This window comes from Pseudorca crassidens, chromosome 16 (assembly GCF_039906515.1).
Source record: "Pseudorca crassidens isolate mPseCra1 chromosome 16, mPseCra1.hap1, whole genome shotgun sequence".
Taxonomy (NCBI): domain Eukaryota; kingdom Metazoa; phylum Chordata; class Mammalia; order Artiodactyla; family Delphinidae; genus Pseudorca; species Pseudorca crassidens.
Window position 1 is genome coordinate 65,586,694 of NC_090311.1, and position 22,928 is coordinate 65,609,621.

General features: G+C 34.4%; 1 protein-coding gene across 1 annotated transcript in view; it reads left to right on the forward strand.

The window, feature by feature from the left end:
- Window positions 1–22,928, forward strand: part of CTNNA3 (catenin alpha 3) — a 1,581,323-nt gene that overhangs the window by 1,437,446 nt on the left and 120,949 nt on the right. Inside the window, exon 15 of the mRNA XM_067710819.1 lies at window positions 11,993–12,174. Coding sequence (XP_067566920.1) covers window positions 11,993–12,174 — 182 coding nt within the window. The remainder of the gene's footprint in view (window positions 1–11,992; window positions 12,175–22,928) is intronic.

Here is a 22,928-nt window from a genome sequence, read left to right on the forward strand (position 1 = left end):
GGATGGAGGTGTCCTGATATGAGCAGGAAAGTTTATTCATAAACTGAAAGACCCCAGTTATCTGAGCTTTCCGTCTCTTCTTTGATAGATTTTATTTTCCTTCCTTGGGATCAGACTAGCACTCTTCCTCTCTACTTCCAGTTTACTGTAAAGTGGGCATGGAATTCAGGCAACTAAATTTATTTAAATTGTGTGCAAAGTAAAATATTCTAGGCTCTGAATCACATCCTAAAGGCAGACTTGTGATTAAAATGAATGGGCTTCTAAAACATGATTGAGTTTCTCACAGCCTTTATAATATTTACTTATTGAATTGTTCCTTTTTTTTTTAAATGTTGAACCTTCTTTCAATTTATTTATTTATTTTTATTTTTGGCTGTGTTGGGTCTTCGTCTCTGTGTGAGGGCTTTCTCTAGTTGTGGCAAGCGGAGGCCACCCTTCATCGCGGTGCGCTGGCCTCTCACTGTCGTGACCTCTCTTGTTGCGGAGCACAGGCTGCAGACGCGCAGGCTCAGTAGTTGTGGCTCACGGGCCTAGTTGCTCCGCGGCATGTGGGATCTTCCCAGACTAGGGCTCAAACCCGTGTCCCCTGCATTCACAGGCAGATTCTCAACCACTGCGCCACCAGGGAAGACCTGAATTGTTCCTTTTTTATGTGTAGCTGTGTAATTTCAAAACATGAGTATTTCTATTTTTTCCATCTTGGCAATACCCAAGACAAAAAGTATTACAAAAACCTGGAACGAAGATCTAAAGGAAACATGATTCAATTGAATTTAAATTAATCTAAATCCTTGCAATGTTTAGATTAAAAAATATATATGGAACCATTTAGATAAGAATACTCATATAAGCTTGTTAAAGTATGCCTTTCCAATTGAGAAAGGCTACTTTGGACGACAACTTATAATAACCTACCTGTTTTTGGTGAGAAAGGAACCAGAGGAAAGATGTTAAAGGCTTAGTGTTAACCCTATAGCTAAAACATGTAGTGCAAAAACTATATGGCCATGGTAGGGTCACATCTGTCAAAATGATTGGGATTCTCATGTCAGATTTTTGGTACCTCCTCCCACCAGCACCACTTTTTTTGAGCCTCCATGTAGATCACCAACTCTGAGTTAGCAACCTTTCTTTTTAGAGAAAGGTTGATACTATAGCCACATTTATTTAAATTTCAATCATATGATATACACCAAGATTCTGAGTGAACTTGTTTCTTATGGGTTTTCAGCCACACTAACCTATGTGAGGATTACTTCTGCAGGTCATGAATCTCATTCAGTTTTGGTTTTTACTGGTAAAAATTACTTATCTCTTAGCACCAGAGAACTCAGAACTGAGCCTTCAGGTATGTCCAAGGAGAGGCTGAAGCATCTTCAGGGATATGACAGACGGAATGGTATTTTGGGTTAAGAGAATAGATTATATGGCCTATACAATCCCTGATACCGTGACAAAATAAGAAAATAGAAAATATTATCTGTTTTCCAGGCTTTTAAAATTTTTTCAAATAATTCTTTAAAAGTTTTAACTTTATTTCATTTTATTTACATTTTATTTTATTTATTGATTTATTTTTTCAATTAAAATGTATAGAAAAATTTAACCCTCATACAATGTACATGCATATTTCCATGATCTAGATAGTAATTTTAACATACTTCCAGAGTCATAGTTGCTTTTTATCTCTGAACCACTTCAGAATGATTTGCAACACCATAGCATTTTATGCCTAAATATTTCAGCCAGTGTCTCCTAAAATAATGGGTATGCTCCTATATAACCACAATATTGTTATCACATGGAAGAAAATTAACAATCACTTCTTAATATTTCCTAATACTCAGTCTATATTCAGATTTCTCCATTTGTCTTCCAAATGCCTTTTACAGCTTTATTTTCTCCTAGACCCAGGACACAAGTTGGTTTACAAATAATATATGACTAATTTTTTTCAAAACTAACATTTAACCCTAGTGCTAAAAACTGTGTTGTAAATGAAACCATAAACAATGAGGTATTATGTAAAAGGAAAAAAAAATTGGAGGAGGTCTTCTTCATTTATAGGAGACATGTATATGCCCCCTAGAGACCTCTTTTCCATGACTGTAAAAGGTAGATATTAACAATATCAACCCTATAATATTATTATTTAAATGGTATAATTTTTCAAAAGTGCTTAGCAAAGTGAGTGACATATGTGAAGCATGAACAAATGTTAATTACCATTATTATTATTACCATTAGAAAATAGGCAATCAATCAAGTAAGGCAAGCCCAGAGATAAACCCACGCACCTATGATCAACCAATCCATGACAAAGGAGGCAAGGATATACAATGGAGAAAAGACAGTCTCTTCAATAAGTGGTGCTGGGAAAACTGGACAGCTACATGTAAAAGCATGAAATTAGAACACTCCCTAACACCATACACAAAAATAAACTCAAAATGGATTAGAGACATAAATGTAAGACCAGATACTATAAAACTCTTAGAGGAAAACATAGGAAGGACACTCTTTGATATAAATCACAGCAAGATCTTTTTTTATCCACCTCCTAGAGTAATGGAAATAAAAACAAAAATAAACAAATGGGACCTAATGAAATTTAAAAGTTTAGGCACAGCAAAGGAAACTACAAACAAGACGAAAAGACAACCCTCAGAATGGGAGAAAATATTTGTAAATGAATCAGTGGACAAAGGATTGATCTCCAAAATATATAAACAGCTCATGCAGGTCAATATTAAAAAAACAAACAACCCAATCCAAAAATGGGCAGAAGACCTAAATAGACATTTCTCCAAAGAAGACATACAGATGGCCAAGAAGCACATGAAAAGCTGCTCAACATCACTAATTATTAGAGAAATGCAAATCAAAACTACAATGAGGTATCACCTCACACCAGTTAGAATGGGCATCATCAGAAAATCTACAAACAACAAATGGTGGAGAGGGTGTGGAGAAAAGGGAACCCTCTTGCACTGCTGGTGGCAATGTAAATTGATACAGCCACTATGGAGGACAGTATGGAGGTTCCTTAAAGAACTAAAAACAGAATTACCATATGACCCAGCAATCCCACTACTGGACATATGCCCAGAGAAAACCATAATTCAAAAAGACACATGCACCCCAGTGTTCATTGCAGCACTATTTATAACAGCCAGGTTGGAAGCAACCTAAATGTCCATCAACAGATGGATAGGTAAAGAAGATGTGGTACATATATACAATGGAATATTACTCAGCCATAAAAAGGAACAAAACTGGATAATTTTTTAGACGTGGATGGATCTAGAGACTGTCATACAGAGTGAAGTAAGTCAGAAAGAGAAAAACAAATATCATATATTAATGCATATATGTGGAACCTAGAAAAATGGTACAGATGAACCAGTTTGCAGGGCACAAATTGAGACACAGATGCAGAGAACAAACGTATGGACACCAAGGGGGGAAAAAAAAAGGGGTGGTGGTGGGGCGGGGTGTGTGTGTGTGATGAATTGGGATATTGGGATTGATATGTATGCACTAATATGTATAAAATGGATAACTAATAAGAACCTGCTGTATAAAAAAATAAAATTCCAAAAATTTTAAAAATTAAAAAGAGGGTTGCAGGTTTATTTGGTATGAGAAAAAAAAGAAAATAGGCAATCAATCAAGTAAGCCTAATGATTTAATACTGTGTTTCAACCCAGCCCCTGAAGCCTATAAGGTTTTATAATAAAATGAGATAGTTTTATAGCTGATAGGAATCTGTGAGTGTACCCCACAAGGTTTTAAGAGTGCTAGTTTCGACAGGTGGGGAAGCTGAAAGCTTTTTAAAGCTAATATATTTATAAATTTGATTTAAAGGACTACATATAAAAATGTAGAAATGTATATTATTCCTTAAAGCAGAGTCCAATTTTAATCCCTAAATATCATTTTAAAATATTATGGAAAACTTTCTCTAATGAATTCTCATGAATATGTTTGAAATCACAATTTAGTATGCTTAAAAAATCAATCCAAAAATCTTTTTTTATGAATTTGTTCTCTCAATTTTAATTAAGTTGAATTTCTGCTGGCAGTACTTTAGATTTTCTAAACTCCAGTGAAACGTTCTACTGCTTATGTTTTTGATATATTAAAAATATATCCATTCCAAAATGCCTCTGGGCTTATTTTAAAAATTATAAATGCTATTATTAAATTAGGTGTACTCTGAAGGTAAGAACAAGAATTCCCCTTTTAGTAATAGTTAACCAATATGCATACACCAGGCATACATTTTAAAAGTTTATAAAACATTTCATTTTGAATGTTGAGTTCTAGCTACCCACCCACATGAGTAATACTAATTGATTAGGAATTCCCTAATATTTATAAAAACTAGTAATTGTGGCTTACTTATTAATAAAATACTATTTCTGTGTTCCATCCAGGTTTATGGATAGGGAATGTAACAGAGTCATATGATTTACTTAAGAATTCAATTTTCATGTAAAAGTTGTAGCAAAAAAAAAAAAGTTATAGCTAAGTAAAGCAGAACATTTTTGTGGGAAGAGAGAACTATTGATAATGGCAACAGGTGGACTTATGTACCAAATCTGCCATTAACCAGGTGGGTAATATTTTTCAAGACATTTCTCTTCCCTGGAACTCAGTTTCCTTATCTGTAAAATAAGCAATTTGGATTCTAGAGCTTCTGAAAATAAGAGAATTACAGTGAGCTTCGATTACCATATAGTTTATTGCTTATGGAATATATTCACTCAAAATATACTGCTTGATCTCTGCCTAAACTCTGTGGGGTAGCTAAGTGAATATTTTTAACTGTCCTTTCCCACGATGTTGTAGAAAGTCTTGGCGGCAAGGCTATCATATTTATAGACATTAATCGTAAGCACCATTTACTAAGTCCCTAGTGTATTCTAGGTATCACTATTTACAGACATAACTCTAATTGTCAGAAAATCTCTAATAAGATTGTCATCATTTAACATGTGATGAAACTCGGGTCTAGGATGGTTGCATTACTATCTACAAAGCTAGTACTTGGCAGAGCTGGAGTTTGAATGGAGGTCTGTATGACAACAAAGTTTTGCATTTTTTTCTATTATCACTTTTTTCTTTTTATCTTTTTTTTTTTTTTTTTTTTTTTTGCGGTACGCGGGCCTCTCACGGCTGCGGCCTCTCCCGCTGCGGAGCACAGGCTCCGACGCGCAGGCTCAGCGGCCATGGCTCACGGGCCCAGCCGCTCCGCGGCATGTGGGATCCTCCCGGGGCACGAACCCGTGTCCTCTGCATCGGCAGGCGGACTCTCAACCACTGGGCCACCAGGGAAGCCCCCTTTTTATCTTTTTTAAGTGTTAATAAAAATCATTTAAAGTGTTTAAGTAAAGAACTAATATAGGTATATCAACATTTTAAGTAGTAGTGATGAGCATAATGAAATTAAAAAGTAGATAAAAAATGAGAAGATCAGTTGTGCTATTAATATAGTCTTAGAGGAATAACAAAATCCTGGACAGGAAATTAGGATTAGGGCATTAACATATACCCAGTACTATATATAAAGTTGATAACAACAGGGACCTACTGTATAGCACAGGGAACTCTACTCAATATTCTGTAATAACCTACATGGGAAAAGAATCTGAAAAAGAATGGATTTATGTATATGTATAACTGAATCACTTAGCTGTACACCTGAAACTAACACAACATTGTAAATCAACTCTCCTCCAATATAAAATAAAAATTAAATTTTAAAAAATTTTAAAAAAGAAAGTGGACAGGAAAAATAAGAGAAATTAATTCCTACCTTGTACAGGTAGAAGCTTAGAAAATGTGTAAATGTAAGTGACAATATGCAAGATCAGTGCTATAAATTTTGATCCCACAAGCCTATTCTTCTTTATGTCTTGACAGTTTCTATTAACAACTGCAAACAAACATTTATCATGTATATGTTCCTACATTCAGGAATCCTGTAGTCTGGGGCAGAAGACCAAAAAAACCCACAAAAAAGCAAATAAGATAGACAGACAGATTCACCACTATTACTCTGAAAGATGATTCTGTTTTCAAAGACCTTTCCTATAGTGAGGTAAGATAGTCACATTTACAAATAATTAGGCTACAATAGAGAACAGTATAAACATCCTGAGGGAAAAACAGATAACATGTTCTGAAACCTTTAAAAGAATAATTATATATTATATAATATAATATATAATTATATAATATATCTCCTTTTTTCTGGAGAAGAAAGGGGGATATACTGTATGAATTGGGCTTGGAAATATGATTAAGTTTGGACCAACAGAGATGGGGAAAGGAAAGAAGAACAAAATAATTAATGGACAATATCTGAAGGTATTTAAATGCAACAGCAGATAGCTTGGTTTAGCTTGAGGGTACAGTGGAAGATGAAATGACATTGAAAGGAAGATGAAATGACATTGAAAAGCTGGTAGGGGGACTTCCCTGGTGGCACAGTGGTTAAGAATCTGCCTGCCATGCAGGGGGTATGGGTTTGAGCCCTGGTCCCAGAAGATCCCACATGCCGCGGAGCAACTAATCCCGTGCACCACAACTACTGAGCCTGTGCTCTAGAGCCCGTGAGCCACACTTACTGAGTCCGCGTGCCTAGAGCCAGTGCTCTGCAACAAAGAGAAGGCATCGCGATGAGAAGCCCGCGCACCTCAATGAAGAGTAGCCCCCACTCACCACAACTAGAGAAAGCCCGTGCACAGCAACAAAGACCCAATGCAGCCAATAAATAAATAAATAAATGAAAAGCTGGTAGGGGCAAAGGTCATGGTGATGCCTGTGTCATAGTAATTTCACTCCTAGATGTAGACTGAAGAAGAACGCACCCGTAAGTGCACCAAAAGAAACATATAAGAATATTTACTATTCATATTAGCCAAAAATATTATGCTTCCCAAAAGGCCATTAATAGAAAAACAGATAAATGAAGGGTATATGTTTACACAGTGGAGTACTCTGTATAGAGCAATGAGAATAAACAGACTATAACTCCATGCAATAATATAGATGTATTTCAAATATATAAATGTTGGACATAAAAAGCCAGGTACAAGAGTATATATATTATTATTCCATTTTTATAAGGTTCAGAAACAGGAAAATCTATAGTTCTAGATATACAGGTAGTTATTTGATTGCTCTTGGGAGATACTGACTTTTGGGGGTGATGCTGTTTTTTTCTTAATTGGGTGCTAGGTACATGGATTCCCTCAGTTTGTGAAAGTTGTTCAACTGTACATTTAAAATTTGGGCATTTTTCTATGAATTTTCTACTTTAATTCAATTTAATGGTGATATTTGAGGAATTTATAGTCTTCAATAAGGAGACATGAAAGGTGTTTTTTAGCTGAAGAATTGCACAATTCTATCAGAAAGATTGAATCAAATGGTGGCAAGACAAAAGGATTGAAAATGAAAGAGAAAATTAAGACCCAAACTTGTATAATAGTAATAGGAAGACAAAGAAAGAGATGGATGTGGTAAAAGTGTTAGTGATAAAATTGACAAATGTTGTGCCTATCAGAACAGGATAGATAAAAGGGGAGAATTTTTATTTTTTAAATGAGATTTCAAGACTGGATGGCAGGTAGTACTACTGACAGAAATGAACATAAAGATAAAGGATTTAGCAAGCATTGGCAAACTATAGCCAGCTGGTCAAATCTGGCCCATTGACTGTTTTGTACATCCCATGAGCTGGGAATGTTTTTGTTTTGTTTTGGGTTTTTTATGTGTTTTTTGTTGTTGTTGTTTCGGGGTTTGCTTTATTTTTACATTTTTAAATGGTTGAAAAAAATTAGAATAGATGTAATCAGAATAGTATTTGTGATGTGTGAAAATTATAGGCAATTGAAATTTCAGTGTCCATATAAAGTTGTGTGGGAACACAGCCATGCTCATTTGTTAGCACAGGTTCTGTGACTGCTCTCACATTACAGCAGCAGTGGAGTTAAGTAATGCAATGGATTGGTATGGTACGGCCTGCAAAATGTATACTGTGTCCTGTCTTGCCCTTTCAGAAAAATTCTGCTTACCTCTGTTTTAGAGCTAAAATTATAAATGATATATGTATACTTGAAAATGCCTAATAGGCTAATGGGAACACACAACTTTTGTTGAAGAGAGGAGAATAACCTGAGAAGTAGAATTCTGAGGATCACTAACTGTATAGAGTGAAGAACTGAATCTCTTAGTATGAGTAACAGTTAGCATTTAATAGCACTTAAGAATTTTAAAAAGTATATTCATATACATTCATTCTTTTGATATCTAAAATAACCCATGATGTGAATATCATTTTTTTCTAGTTTGCAAATAAGGAAACTTATATTGTAAAAGATATGTGGCTATATTTTGGAGAACAATTACATTCAAAAGTAGAAGGTGATACAGAAATATCAGCGAGGAGAATGTAGATATTTTGGCCTATGGTGGGCAGTATTCCTCTTGTTTGCAGGCATGGTGATAGAACAAAAACTCGAGTCAGAGTTTCTGGGTTTTCATCCTGGTTCTACCATTTACTAACACTACAATCTTGAGTAAATCACTTAACCTTTTAGAGACTCAGCTTCGTAATCTTAGCATAATAGTGTTCTTACCTCAGAGGGCTCTTATGAAGATTAAATTTTAAATATATGTTAAGGCGCCTAGAAGAGTGTTTGACATATATACATGTTATTTTCATTGTCTTCTGGAACAGATTTTCGAATCAGTTAACATACAATGTAATTTCATGTGGATGGCAGGGATTCCAAAAGCCTTTATTAGCTGTTTGTATCAGAGTTGTATTCTATATATGTGAGCAGAAGCAGAGCCACTTAGCCAGCTGGCAATAAATATCAGAGATTCCACTTACGTGATTTGAGCTTTGTACTTCAGTTTCTTTGCTTATCCAGCAAAAAATAATCCAACAAGGAACATTCACCCAGAATTCCTAAATATCAAGTATTCTCTGAAGTTCTATTTTGACATTTTCATAGTGATTGCAATTGATTGATGGCGTATGATAAATCATTCACAGAAGCACTAAAAGTCTTCAGTAAAGGTGTCAGTCAGTAATTTAATGCTTTTTTGTCCCTGTTGTTCCTCTTGTAAAAAAATAGTCAGAATTCTCCAGGACTTTTAGTTTTGTAAACTATTGCCCAACTTTTGGCCCTTATCTTGGCAAAAGTAAATATCTGCCAATTGTAATTCACCGTGTGAGTTGAGATGTTATTAAGGAAACTGAGTGCAACCCATGGGATTCTTGTCCAGGACAGGGTCAGTCAATGCTAGCCAATAATCGACTCTGTTTCCTGCATGGTAGGTGGATAGCAGTTGCAATTATTGTCATTTTGTGTCTGGGGAAATGTAGACAGGAGAGTTAAGTGACTTCCTCAAGGTCATATTGTGAATCAATGGCATTCCAAGGAACAGAACTTGGAATACACTTAACCAGATAACCTCTTAAATGGTTTAAACTTTAGCATGAGGATAGTGAAAAATTTTCCACTGTATGCCAGTATACACGTCAAAATTATTTCTTAGATCCAGAGTCATGCATTTATTATCTCTGAGATAAAGGCTGTAAAAAGAGACCCCAAATAAATTGGTCTATAGCTGTTATCATTTGGAAGTTTAATTATGTTTTTATGAAAATGGAGAGAATGATAATGACCAGTAGTTAAGAAGGAGAAAATTCATTTCTATTTTAAAGCTAGTTTAGTGCATTAGTAGCTTACAGCTTTCTTAATGGCTTGTATACTATTGATTTCAGACATAAGAGAGTTGTGTCTTTATTTACATGCTTTGCCACATACCAGCAGCAGTAAAAGCTGCTCTTCCTTTAATGTGTCACATAGGCCACATTTCCTGAGAAAAGAAACTACAAACTATTTTCAGCTCCTAAGGAAGAGTCATCTGTACACTCATCAATTAAAAACTTAGGGCTTCCCTGGTGGCACAGTGGTTGAGAGTCCGCCTGCCGATGCAGGGGACACGGGTTCGTGCCCCGGTCCGGGAGGATCCCACATGCCGCGGAGCGGCTAGGCCAGTGTGCCATGGCCACTGAGCCTGCGCGTCCGGAGCCTGTGCTCCGCAGCGGGAGAGGCCACAACAGTGAGAGGCCCACATACCGCAAAAAAAAAAAAAAAAAAAAAAAAAAAAATTAGTCTCATAGCTTAGTTTAGTTCTTAAAATAAAATAAAATATATAATGAAAAGAAAGCAAATTTTAAGTGCTAGATATGTGAATATATTTTTATTTTTTATTCAGTATGGACTAACTATCATTTATTGTGAACTACTCAATATATATCAAGCCTTATGCTAAGGAGCTTAAAGAAAACTTCAGAAAGCTTCATCGTTTAGTTTCTTTAATAGGTTAGAACTGAAGCATGGATAACTAATCCTGAGATTTTACAAATGTCAAGTTATTTTAGACCCCAAATTAGGCTTATGATAGATAATAAATGACACATATTTGATATTGCTTCTTTGATTTTTATATTTTGGTCGGATTTTCCATTGACCATTCTTATAATTCCTTCATTTCATATATTTAATTTTATTGCTCTTGTACAGTATTGCCTCAATAAAGTGTGTTTTTAGTATTCTGAACCTAGTAACCACGTTTTTGTAAAGCTTTGTGAGGTGATTTCTTCCAATTTCCCCATTTATAGGTGAACTAGAAATCAGCATCTGGAAATATTAATATATAGGCATTGTAGGTATCACATGTTCCCTGTGAATAATCAAATAAGTAAATTCCACTTATATGATTTATCCTTTTTAAATGTTCCTTCTCAAACCTATTTACTTCTTCTACTATTGGATTATGTATGGACTTTTTTGTTGTTGTTTGTTTGTTTTTTGCGGTACGCAGGCCTCTCACTGTTGTGGCCTCTCCCGTTGAGGAGCACAGGCTCCGGACGCGCAGGCCCAGTGGCCATGGCTCACGGGCCCATCCACTCCGCGGCATGTGGGATCTTCCCGGACCGGGGCACGAACCCGTGTCCCCTGCAGGCGGACTCGCAACCACTGCGCCACCAGGGAAGCCCCAAAGTTCTTTTTTATTTGACAAAAAGTCTTAGGTCCCAGGTGCTATGGTTGTGAATATGGTAGTTTAGGGGTATAGATAGTTTTCTACCATCCCACATTTTAAATTGCAAGTGCAAGAAGCAAGTTTGCATACTGTTCAAAATATGACATATACAAAGAATAGTACTATGCCAGTGCATTAAGTTTACTGTGTATAAGAAAATAGCACCTCAAAACTCAGGATGCTAATTAGGGAGGGCTGACTTAATAAACCCTGCCCATAACATTTTTATTCTTCCCCAGATAGTTTGTAATACACATACACACTTGAATATGTTTATATGCACCATATACACATTAATCCTTAGGATTTTATATATGTGCTTGTCTGTATACATACAATTTATAAATGTATACTGTACTGTTGACCAGTGTGTATTCATCGTTTACATAGGGATCTATCAATGTATATACATACATCGATAAACAGTCTCATTTCAAGCTATAGTTTGTTATACTTCTACCTTTTGAAGCATACTATTAATAAAATTAAATAAGGTATATGCTTTTCTAACGTATGTGAGGAATTACATTAAGTTTGAATTAAGTTAAAATTTTAATACGTTAGAAATGTGAGAAGTCATACACTTATATTAAGGAGTAGATTTAAATATGTCAGATATTAAATTATACTTTTGTATTAAATTTAACATTGTAGTTCTAGAGCAAACAATTATATTCAATAGATATTTATATGAAAAATTAAACCTGGAAAGTTTTTATATGACTTTAAAAAAACAATGATATGTCTCTATTCTTAAATGAACAAGTTTTATGAACATCCTATAATGATCGCTTTTTTCCTAAAATGTATTTTGACCTAGTGGAATGATTCTAAATCTAATTATCACCTGTTTTAGGCTAAGATGACTCAGTTGCCTGAGGCAGAAAAGGAAAAGATAGCTGAGCAAGTTGCTGATTTCAAGAAAGTAAAGAGTAAGCTGGATGCTGAGATTGAGATATGGGACGATACGAGCAACGATATCATTGTTCTTGCCAAGAAGATGTGTATGATCATGATGGAGATGACAGACTTCACAAGGTAATTATGTGGGAAATGATGTGTAAATTTATAATGTTAGAAACATTTGTCACATTAGTGAAACCTTAAGTTTCTCTGAGTGTCAGGTGCTAAATATAAAGTGGTATGGGAAAAGCAAATAATAAAGAATTAGAAAGTTGTACGTAGGTTCTTCTAGAGGTTTTGGTAAATAAATGTGGCAGAGTTTCTCATAAACTGCTGAGGAATAATTTTAGAAACCAATTTGTGTCCTCACTATCAGGAACCTTCTCTGTGTATCGTATTAGCTTTTTTTCCTTTTTTTTATTACAAAGAAAGTGGTAAATCAAGTTATGATCTCTATTGGAGCTATCCGAATGATTGATTTTCTTAGCTACATACTGAGATATCAACTAGATATATTTGAAATTACAGTGACTTAATGATATACACAAAGGAATCATACATTGTATATTCTAGAAGTAATAAACATGTTTCTTATAGCTTCAAAATATTATTTTACAGAGCTAGCCAAAGAGCAATACCAGTTACTAAAATGTACAAAACTACAATTAAAATAATTTAGTCTTGATGTAATTATAAAAGCCACAGTACAGAAGAATACTCTGAAGCAGACCTAGTATAATTACAAAACTATTTATTTATATCCCTATACATTAAGCACAAAAATAACTTTTAGATGGAGTAATGAAATAAATGTAATTTTAAAATAATAATAAATGGAAAAAATATACATGAATATTTCATTAAAATTAAGATTGAGGAAAGCTTTCTAAGCATTATAGACAAAGAACTCATAAAAAAGGATCATTAAATTGAGTGGCATTAAAATTTCAAAATGTCAATAGAATGTCCTAAACAACACTTAAATATAAATGGATAATTGGGTAAACATCTATAACAAAAAATAACAAAAATTGGATGTCATTTGTATGTAAAGAATACTTACAGACATTAAAAATTTTTTAAATGTCCTGGTAGAAGAATGGGCAAAAAATATGAGCAGATAGCTCACCAATTTCTCCCCATAAAAGATATGAGGCGTAAGTATGTGAAAATATTTTAACCTAAAATATTTTAAATAACGTACCTTTTAATTCTGTAAAACTGGCCAAAACTTTTAAAATAGCCCTTTACAGAGAAGGTATGGTAATGAAAGCATATATTGATATAAGCCTTGTGGTATTTTGGCACTATATATAAACTAAAAACTTTCACAGACTTTTAATATCTATATCTATCTATATCTGTATGTTATATATACAATTTCATAAAGAATGCCTGTTAGATATCAGTTTATGTTTGCCCCTCTTGGTTCTTGCCATTTTTTTCTAACCCCCTACCATGACTTTTAAATGTCTTACCATTTCCTTTCATACACAGAATTCAGTTTTAACCTATTGCTCAGTCTCTACAAAGATTCTGAGAAACTTCTCCCCCTCTACTCCACACGTATATTTTATATATATATAAAACATAGACATGAATGTGCCTGTGTATAAGAAACAAACTATATACTACAGTGATATTAAGTACTGACTATGTTTTGGGAGTTTAGTGGTGGGTAAGTTAATTACTTTTACTTTTCTATAATTTGTTAATTTTCTATGATAAGTATATAGGTATTTTAAATAATTTATAATTTTGCTTCAAGTTAGTCCTAGGAGAGTGGAAATTGACTAAACTTAAATCATTTCATGCAAACTTTCCCAAAAGTTAAGACTAAAAAGAAGCACAAATAAAACCTTAAGTGATGTCAGCTTTCAACATTATTAAGATACAGAAAATAGTGTGAGTTTCAAAGTACTACCTTTAAGTAGAGAAATAAACACCAAATTCCAACAGAGCTACTGCTGGTACTCTGTCATCAACATAAACCTGTGGATCTGGAAAGCAGGCATTGAGAAAATTAAAACACCTAGTAGAAATGGGAGGAATGTGATAGATAAAGCAATAGATAAAGCACAAAAGAAAATTGGACCAAAATGAGAACACCTGATGCTAAGTGCTAACATACTGAACCACAGGTCTGGGACTTGTCATTTTACAAAATTAACTATAGAGATTTAGCTTAAAATTGAATGGGTCTGGATTTGGGAAATGTCACTTTTGAGAAAAAAAAGGAAAATACAGGACAAGTGACACTGAAGGTATGTCAGTGATCGAAAAGGACATAGATAGGAAATAAGAAGGAACCTAGAGAAATGAAAGAGAATCACAATATATGTCAACCCCTCCCCTTCCCCACCACCACCAAAAATGTTATCCATTAAAGAAAGTATACTTCACAGTAATGATTAAAGAGAGTATTCTTGGTCCAGGAGCCCTGTCTAAAATCAAAGAGATTCAGACCGATGACATGCAAAGCTACGTAATGAGATATAGGAAATGAACGTGTTTCTGGGTACATATGCAAAGGAAATGAAATAATTATCTTTAGGAGTTATTGGTATTCCCAGGTTCACTGCAGCATTACTCACAATAGTCAAGATATGGAAACAGTCTTAGTGTCCATCAGTGAATGAATAGATAGAGAAAATGTCATATATAAAAAGTAAATTTGTGTATATGATAAATTTAAATAATAAAGGAAACCCTACTCATTTGTGACACATGGATGACCCTGGAGAGCCTTATGCTAAGTGAAATAAGCTAGACAGAGAAAGACCAGTACTGGATGGTATCACTTATATGTGGAATCTTTAAAAAAAAAAAAAAAAAAGTCAAACAGAGAATAGAATGGTGGGGACTGGAGGGCGGGAGAAGTAGAGAAATGCTGATCAAAGATTACAAACTTCCAGTTATAAGATGAGTAAGTTCTGAGGATCTAATATATAGCATATTGACCACAGCTGTTAATACTTGAAATTTGCTGAGAGTAGATCTTAAGAGTTCTCATGCAAAAAAGGTAATTATGTAAGGTAACGGATGTGTTAATTAACTTGATTGTGGTAATCATTTCACATTGTATACATATATCAAATCATCACATTGTATACATATATCAAATCATCACATTGTACACTAAAAATATATTACAGTTTTGTCAATTATGCCTCAATAAAGCTGAAAAAAGTGAGAATCAAAACAATTCAGCTGATGAAAACCTTCCATCTAGAAAACAAATACAAAACAACAATAAAACTATAACACAACACTCCAAACTACAGTGGATTTCAAAAACTAAGAGTTGAAGATACATGTTTTTAAAACCTGGACTCAGAAGATCAAAAACTAAGAAGATAAATTAAAAAAAAAAAAATGAAAAAATGAAATGAGGAATGCAATGAGTTAATAAAACTTAGGGAAAAAAATTAAAGGACAAAAATATTTAAAAAATAAAAAAAATTATAAAGTGTCCAAAGGAAAATAGATTCAGGTAAAAATTCCATAAGGGGAGGACAAGCAGGGGATTAACCAAGAGAATGACTGTGAGATAAAGATTTAAAAAAAAAATAAGAAAAGGCTCAGAGAAAAATAGCTTGAAATGGAGAAGAGGCAAAGGAGATCTGATAGACATATGTTAGACACTTTGAAAAAAAGAAATAATAAAACAGCCAATATTTAAAAGTATAAACCAAGAAAGTTTTCCATACATAATACTAAACTTAAATTTACATGTAGAAAGGCGTTACCATATTCCTAGGAAATTTGACCCAGACAACACTAAACACACACACACACATGCACGTACGTTTTCTTCATATGTAAAAAATACCAATATATTATATATAACAATACTATATTCTACATATTATATGTATATGGAGAGAGAAATAGCAAAGTGAAACCAATTGAATAATAAAAATTTATCAGAAACATCCTTACCTCCACAAAGGGGAGGCATGTACTTTTAACCTTATGATTTCATTCCATGTGATTATCTCTATATCTCTAAACAATACACTTTCTGAGATATGGTTTATTGACTTTTCCTGCAAATGAGAATGTAGGTCATTTATATGACTGTTCATTTCTTCTTCTATCTTTTCCTTGGTTTCATTAATTTATATATTTTATTACTTATATTTATAGACCTTGATAATATGTTATCCATAAAGTGTTTCTCGCTATATGTATATTAGTTATATCTCAACTTCTCACTCTGTATGTTGAAGAAATACCCACTCTTACTCTTTCTTTTGCCTGTTACTGCTTCCTCTTCTACATCTCATTTGTAACCCAACTTCTTTTTAATATACCTCTTTTATATTGATAGTTAATGTAACATTTACATTCTTCTAAATAACTAAATCACCCATGCTTATTCTATTGGTTTATTCTGAAAGTGAAGATTAATAAATAAAATGTTTATGACACTGAAATAATTAACCTAGATAGGAAACACACATGAAGGAAACATATTTCCAGTAGAAAGTTGAATTAGAGTTTAGACATACATGAAGTACCCATATATTTATATGGGAAACAACACATCGTGGAAAGAAACCTGAACTAAGAACTATGTTTTAACATCAGTTTGATAAATGTGTCAATGAGAGTTCTCTTAATCTTTCTCACCATGTTGTATAAAGAGTATGTATATAGGCAGAATCTAAAGTTAGAAGGAAAAACAATCAAGGACAAAGCCATGAGAAAAAAAAGCTTTTAAGAAGTGGTCAGAGGAGATAGAATCCCATAAAGACAGAGCACTTAATAAGAAATTGTGTAATATGCAAAGAACGATTCTTGGGCCAGAGTTAAGGAAGTTTCAGTGATTATCAATTAAGTGTTTTACTTGAAGAGATCCTAATTAGTGTAAAGATTGAAAAGATAGTATAGTTTTGGCAATTCTCAATTTATGGTTACTTTTGTTTGAGTAGCTTCACTAAATTTTAGGTGAGAGATTAAAAAGCCTAATTAATTCATTACGAAGTAGATGAGAAAAGAGCAGATGATAAAACAAAGATACTCAAAGTAGTAACTTAAAGGAGGCAAATGATCAAGACAAGATTTAGAGATTTCTGAATAACTTGAGTATATTCTAGGTTGAAGGGACAGGGGAAATGGGGAGGGATAGAATGAAACTGTAAAAGTTATTCAACTTTTATTCAATAGCTGTAGCCAAAAATGAGACAAAAGGGTAGAGCATAAACACTGAGAAATAGGGAAAGAAAGAAACAAAAACAGATATAAGGATTAACCTGCATGAGTTTACATGGTGTATCTTTTAATCTTAGCTAGAATGTCCGTCATAGAAGCCTTTCCTGGCCAAATGGCATAAAGACTCCCCCCAGCCTGTCTCTCTATGTTACAACATCCTGTTACTTTCTACTTTACAGTTAGCACTTCTTGGATTACCTAGTTCATTTGTTTACATATGCTCTTCCTCCATATCCCTGATGGAGCATAAGTGATGTGAAAATATGAAATTTGACTTATTTTTTTTATACCCAGAACTTATAACAGCCTAAATAGAGTACATATATATATACATATATGTAGTTGCACATACTATAGCATATTCATATGCATATATATGTATAGTATACAATAATGTGTTGAATGAATTAAGACATTTAACAATTTCAATTAATTAACTAAAAAGAAAAAAACAACTTGAACTCAGAAGGAGCCAGGAATAAGCAAATACCCAAACAAACAAAAAACAGTGGAGTAACATAAATTTAAGCTCTTGACACCAACTCGTTGTGTTTATTCTTTAACCCATATATAGATCCTAAATGTTGAACACAAAGATTTTAATTTTAATGCCCACATGGCATTAAGAGGAGACACATAGTCAGGGGAGCTAGAGATGAGGTCCTTGGAAAAGCCTAGAGCTGTGCCTCTAAAAAGGAAACTAGAAATATTTCTATGCAACAGCCTGAGGGAACATCAGAATTATTTTCCTTGGAGTCTAGGTCAAATAAAGGTCTTTAAGAAATAGTGACTTCAAGTCTATGACCTATTAAACTGATGAATTTCAAATTACATAACCAGAAAAGGCTACCTTTAGAGAAGAATTAAGATGCAAGAAGCAATGGTGAGCAAATAAATCAGAAACCATGCCGGTCTATTCAAATAAGCTTTGGTGGAACAATGACGACAACACAGGACTGTGTGAAGTAGCAACATTACACAGGGAACATGTAAGTGAGATCAGAGTTAAATGGTCTATTTTTATATTCAGGGAAAATTTAGAAGTATTAATACTATACTTTGCTACATAAAGAATGCGTATAGTGCCTTTTAATATTTATAAGGGATCTCTAAAATAAAATTTTCATATTAATAGATTAAATTAATGTGGAGGGCTAGAAGTTAGAAAATGAGAAAAATATAGAGAAGAAATGTGGCGTGAATATAAAAATTCAATCATTTTATGAAACATGCTAGGTATTATCAGTATTTCTAATGTGTAAATGTAGCAAGCTTAGTAGTTTTAAAAAGTGTAAGTACAATACTACTATAAGTACAAACAGCAACAACAAAAATATCTATCATTTAACAGAGACATATAGGAATACTTTTTCTAGGAACCATGGGAAAGCGGAGGAAACATCTCTTTCTAAAAGAGGAAGGAAATGTATGAATAAACGGAGGGAATTTAAGGAAGTATATGCCTAATAGATTCTACTTGCTAAGTGATGTCAACTGTGGAATATGTGAAGCCTTGAAAAGGCAAAAGTGGAGTGAGAGCTTGGGTAGCAAAACAGAAACAGATATGGGGATATAAATGGTAGTTAACCTGGGCTTCTCTGGTGGCGCAGTGGTTGAGAGTCTGCCTGCCAATGCAGGGGACACAGGTTCGTGCCCCGGTCTGGGAAGATCCCACATGCCGTGGAGCAGCTGGGCCTGTGAACCATGGACGCTGAGTCTGTGCATCTGGAGCCTGTGCTCCGCAACGGGAGAGGCGACAACAGTGAGAGACCCCGCGTACTGCAAAAAAAAAAAAAAAAAAAAAAGAAAGTAGTTAACCTAAAAGATTATTCATTCAGTCATTTACTTAGAGTTAGTCACCAGTTCAAAACCTAATACATTTATTAGCAGAGTGAATAGATTCTCTTCACCTGTTTTGAGAGAACTAGTGAATTAGACTTACCTGAAGTCCTAGGATGTTAAGGAATTTTCAGTAGAATTCAGGGGGATGAGAGAATTGAAACTATTAGAAAGAATATATTGAAATAACTGACTGGACCCAGACTGGGACAGAAGGGAAATAAGGTTGGAGAGTAGAACAAAAGGTGGAAAGGTAAGGATATGTCACCAACAGGTGATAAAGATATAGACTTTAGTTTTCCCTACTCTATATCTGTTTCCCTCCCAAAGGAATTAATGTTTTGCTGTTGACATACTTTGAATCAAGTTGGAAGGGTTGCTGAAATATGACTTTGGAAAGGATGCTCAGTGACTTTGAGAGTGTTGTAATCTGTAACTAGTGTGTTAGAAGAAGATTCACATCTCCACAGAGTGATAACTCATTGGAAAATAAGACATGTGTCATGTTTTGCAAAAACTAATCAGTCCAACATTCTCACAACCTATAGATGTTGCTGCCAAAGGCAGCCGCAGGACAGGAATACTGTGTGTTCAAATTGTAGTAAAGGTAGGGGAGCAAAATTGAATTTCAGTTTCTGACAATCTTTTACACTCGCACTGCACCCACATTCAGTTTAATTTCAGTTCATATAAACTGATAAATCTCAAATTGTTTTAAAATGGAGGAAACCTTGTTCTTATTTTCACTTCCAATTGTTTTAAGAGTTTTTCTCAGACACTGCAATGTTTTACTGAGGTTTAAGTTTAGCAGTTTTATTTATAGATTATTCCTTAGTTCTGCCCACATCACATTTATCTCATTGGAGGTGTTTTAGTTTGTTTGCAGTGGGAGCTGCCAGTATAATATTTATCAACAAGTAGTCGATCAGTTGGTAGGCATACAGTCTCTGTCCCACATACAGATTTTTAAATAGCTGTATATTTTTTAAATAAGAAAAAATAATAAATTATATTCTCTAAAGTGCCACTGAATGCTCTGTTTTCTCATTTTCTTTAACTACTATTTTATTATTAATAAGAGGCATAATAGTAAACTTTGAATGCTTACTCTGTACTGCACTATGATGAATATACATGTTTTCTCGTTTTTATTTTCAGGACAGTTTGATTATTATATTCTCTAATTTATTGTTAAACTGAGATTCATAGAGGTCAGGTAAATTGCTCCAGGACACACAAATGACTCTGAATTGGAGCTGGTTCAATTTCAGAATCTGGGTACCTACTCATTGTATTACAAATCTTCACCCTCGTGCTAAACACAGAACAAGAACCAGTCCTTTCTTCAAGAAGAAACAAAAATGACACATTAAAAATAAGAATAATTGTATGCTTCTAGCTGTAAATACATTGGGACTTCGGAAGAGAGGGATTAGCAATGGAGACCAGAGTAAGCAGAGAAGGAAACCTGAACAAGTGAAGTTTGTATTTGACTTTGAGTGAGATATGGGGATTGAATTGCGGAGTGAGATGATGTAAGTGATAAAACCCCCAGGATGGAGGCCGGGAAGTAGGAACGTGTTAGATCCATTTGGGGGCTCTCAGAAAACTATATAAATACAGGAAGAAGTTAGATGGGCATGAAGAAAGTGATAGCTTATATAAGTCATTAGAAAATGGACAGGTTTTTTGTTTATTTTTTTAAATGAAGTAGAAAATAGGGAACTATTCAAGAATTGTAATCAGGATGGTGGCATGATAGAAAAAAATAAATCTAAGTATGACATGTGGTAGGAAGGACAGGCACTTTTGGATGGCAATACCAGCAGAGACTCAACCCATGGGGGTCTAGCCGCAACTGAGAGACCCAAATAATTAGACAGGCTCTGACAATTCTGATAGAGGCTAGTAGGATCTTTTTTTTTTTTTTTTAACATCTTTATTGGAGTATAATTGTTTTACAGTGTTGTGTTAGTTTCTGCTGTACAACGAAGTGAATCAGCTATACATATACATATATCCCCATATCCCCTCCCTCTTGTATCTCCCTCCCACCCTCCCTATCCCACCCCTCTAGGTGGTCACAAAGCACCGAGCTGATCTCCTTGTGCTATGTGGCTGCTTCCCACTAGCTATCTGTTTTACATTTGGTAGTGTATATATGTGGCTAATAGAATCTTGATAAATTCCTAGAAAGTATTGTACCAGGGGCTGGAAAAATTACTTCTGTAAAACTTGATGTAACCATTTCTGAGCCGTGACACAAGCCCCTTGGCTCACCGACCATTTAGTGCTTCTTCCAGCCTAAAGGGGAGAGGTGGAGCAGGTTTTACTCCGGTTCTTTGTGTATTTCTGTCACTACTATCGTGATACACTCATTCCAGGGCAGAAAAGTAAGGCTTTAGTGTTTTAAACATGATTTCTCCTTGGTGAAGGACCATCCACACAGTCACATAAGCTATGTCACATTATTACACTGAACCTGTGACATCTTCTCATAATTCAGCATTCCTTTTCTTCAGCCTCTGGGACTTTCCAGAATCAGACTGAAGGACTTAAGGCTTGCTAGAGGAAAGCAAGCCTTTCCCCCTTGCACTGATTAGTTTCCCAGGGAAGCATCTTCCAAATTCCTGCCTGAAATGTAAGGGTTTTGGGAGCAGAGATGTGGAGCGTGGAGTCGCTGGTAGTCTCTACATTTAGTATTAAGAATTCGGATGTTCACTTAATACCCCTGTTGTCAGTAAAAGGTACTATACCCTTTAAATAAGTCTAAAAACCTCTAACACAAAGACTGTACTTTATTCTCTTCAGGGAGTATCTCCAGACTTTTCCTGGGATGAGAGAGAGGCAGATATTCAATGGTGTAGAACAGGGGATGGAATCAAACTGCTACTTTTGGTCTCTCCTTTCACCCCAAATTTCAGTCATACGTATCTTTCTGTTTAAATCAGTTTGATGCTTAGTTTTCCCACTGCTGATTTAGACTCTGACTTCCTTGGATTGACTGTAGTATTTCCCACTTGCTATCTGCTTCCTAGTTTCCTAATATTTCTTGCTGTTGCCTCTTCTGATATTTTGTCCTCTGCATCCTAATAGGTTTAGGTTTTTAGAAGAAGAAGAAGAAAAAAAAAAAGAAAAGACAACTCATCTGTATTTTCAGTGATGCTTGGAGAAGAAGAAAAGTTATATATAGGTGACAATTTGCCATCTTAACCTGCAAACCCACTAGGATTTACTAGGGTTGTGAAAGTTTTCTCTTCATGATATTTGGAAGTTAGAATATTTAATGTTTTCTTCATGAATAATGCTCCCCCCTTTCCTTTTCTCACCTCAGGTAAATTCTGTCCAAGCAATATCTTGGCTAAACTTAGTTTCTACATTTCATGGTTTACATAACACTTGAGAACATCTAATTCTTTTCCCTCATTTGAACAGGAGACAAGTTCTAGGTAAAACTTTCTAGATAATTGTATCTTCTATGGTCACTTAAGATGCATTTTTAAAAGTTGCTGAAAATTTATGGGAAAAAGATAAAAATGATAACTCTTCCTCAAATAAGAAATACAAAACTTCATCTTTGTCAAAAAATAGTGATTTCTAAGTGTGTACCAACTGTAATGTTACTATTAATACAGTTAAAAAACTGAAAATACCTAGAGAAAAGTAATGCTGCTTTAAGCACTAATATTCTTTAAACTACTTATTCAGAAATATACCAGGGTGGTTTATCTATCCTCATCAGATTTTATATTTTAAGATACAATGCAGTGTCAATTTTCACTTGAAAAAATGATGTACTAGATTGTAGGCTTTTCTATAACTTTTTTGGGGTT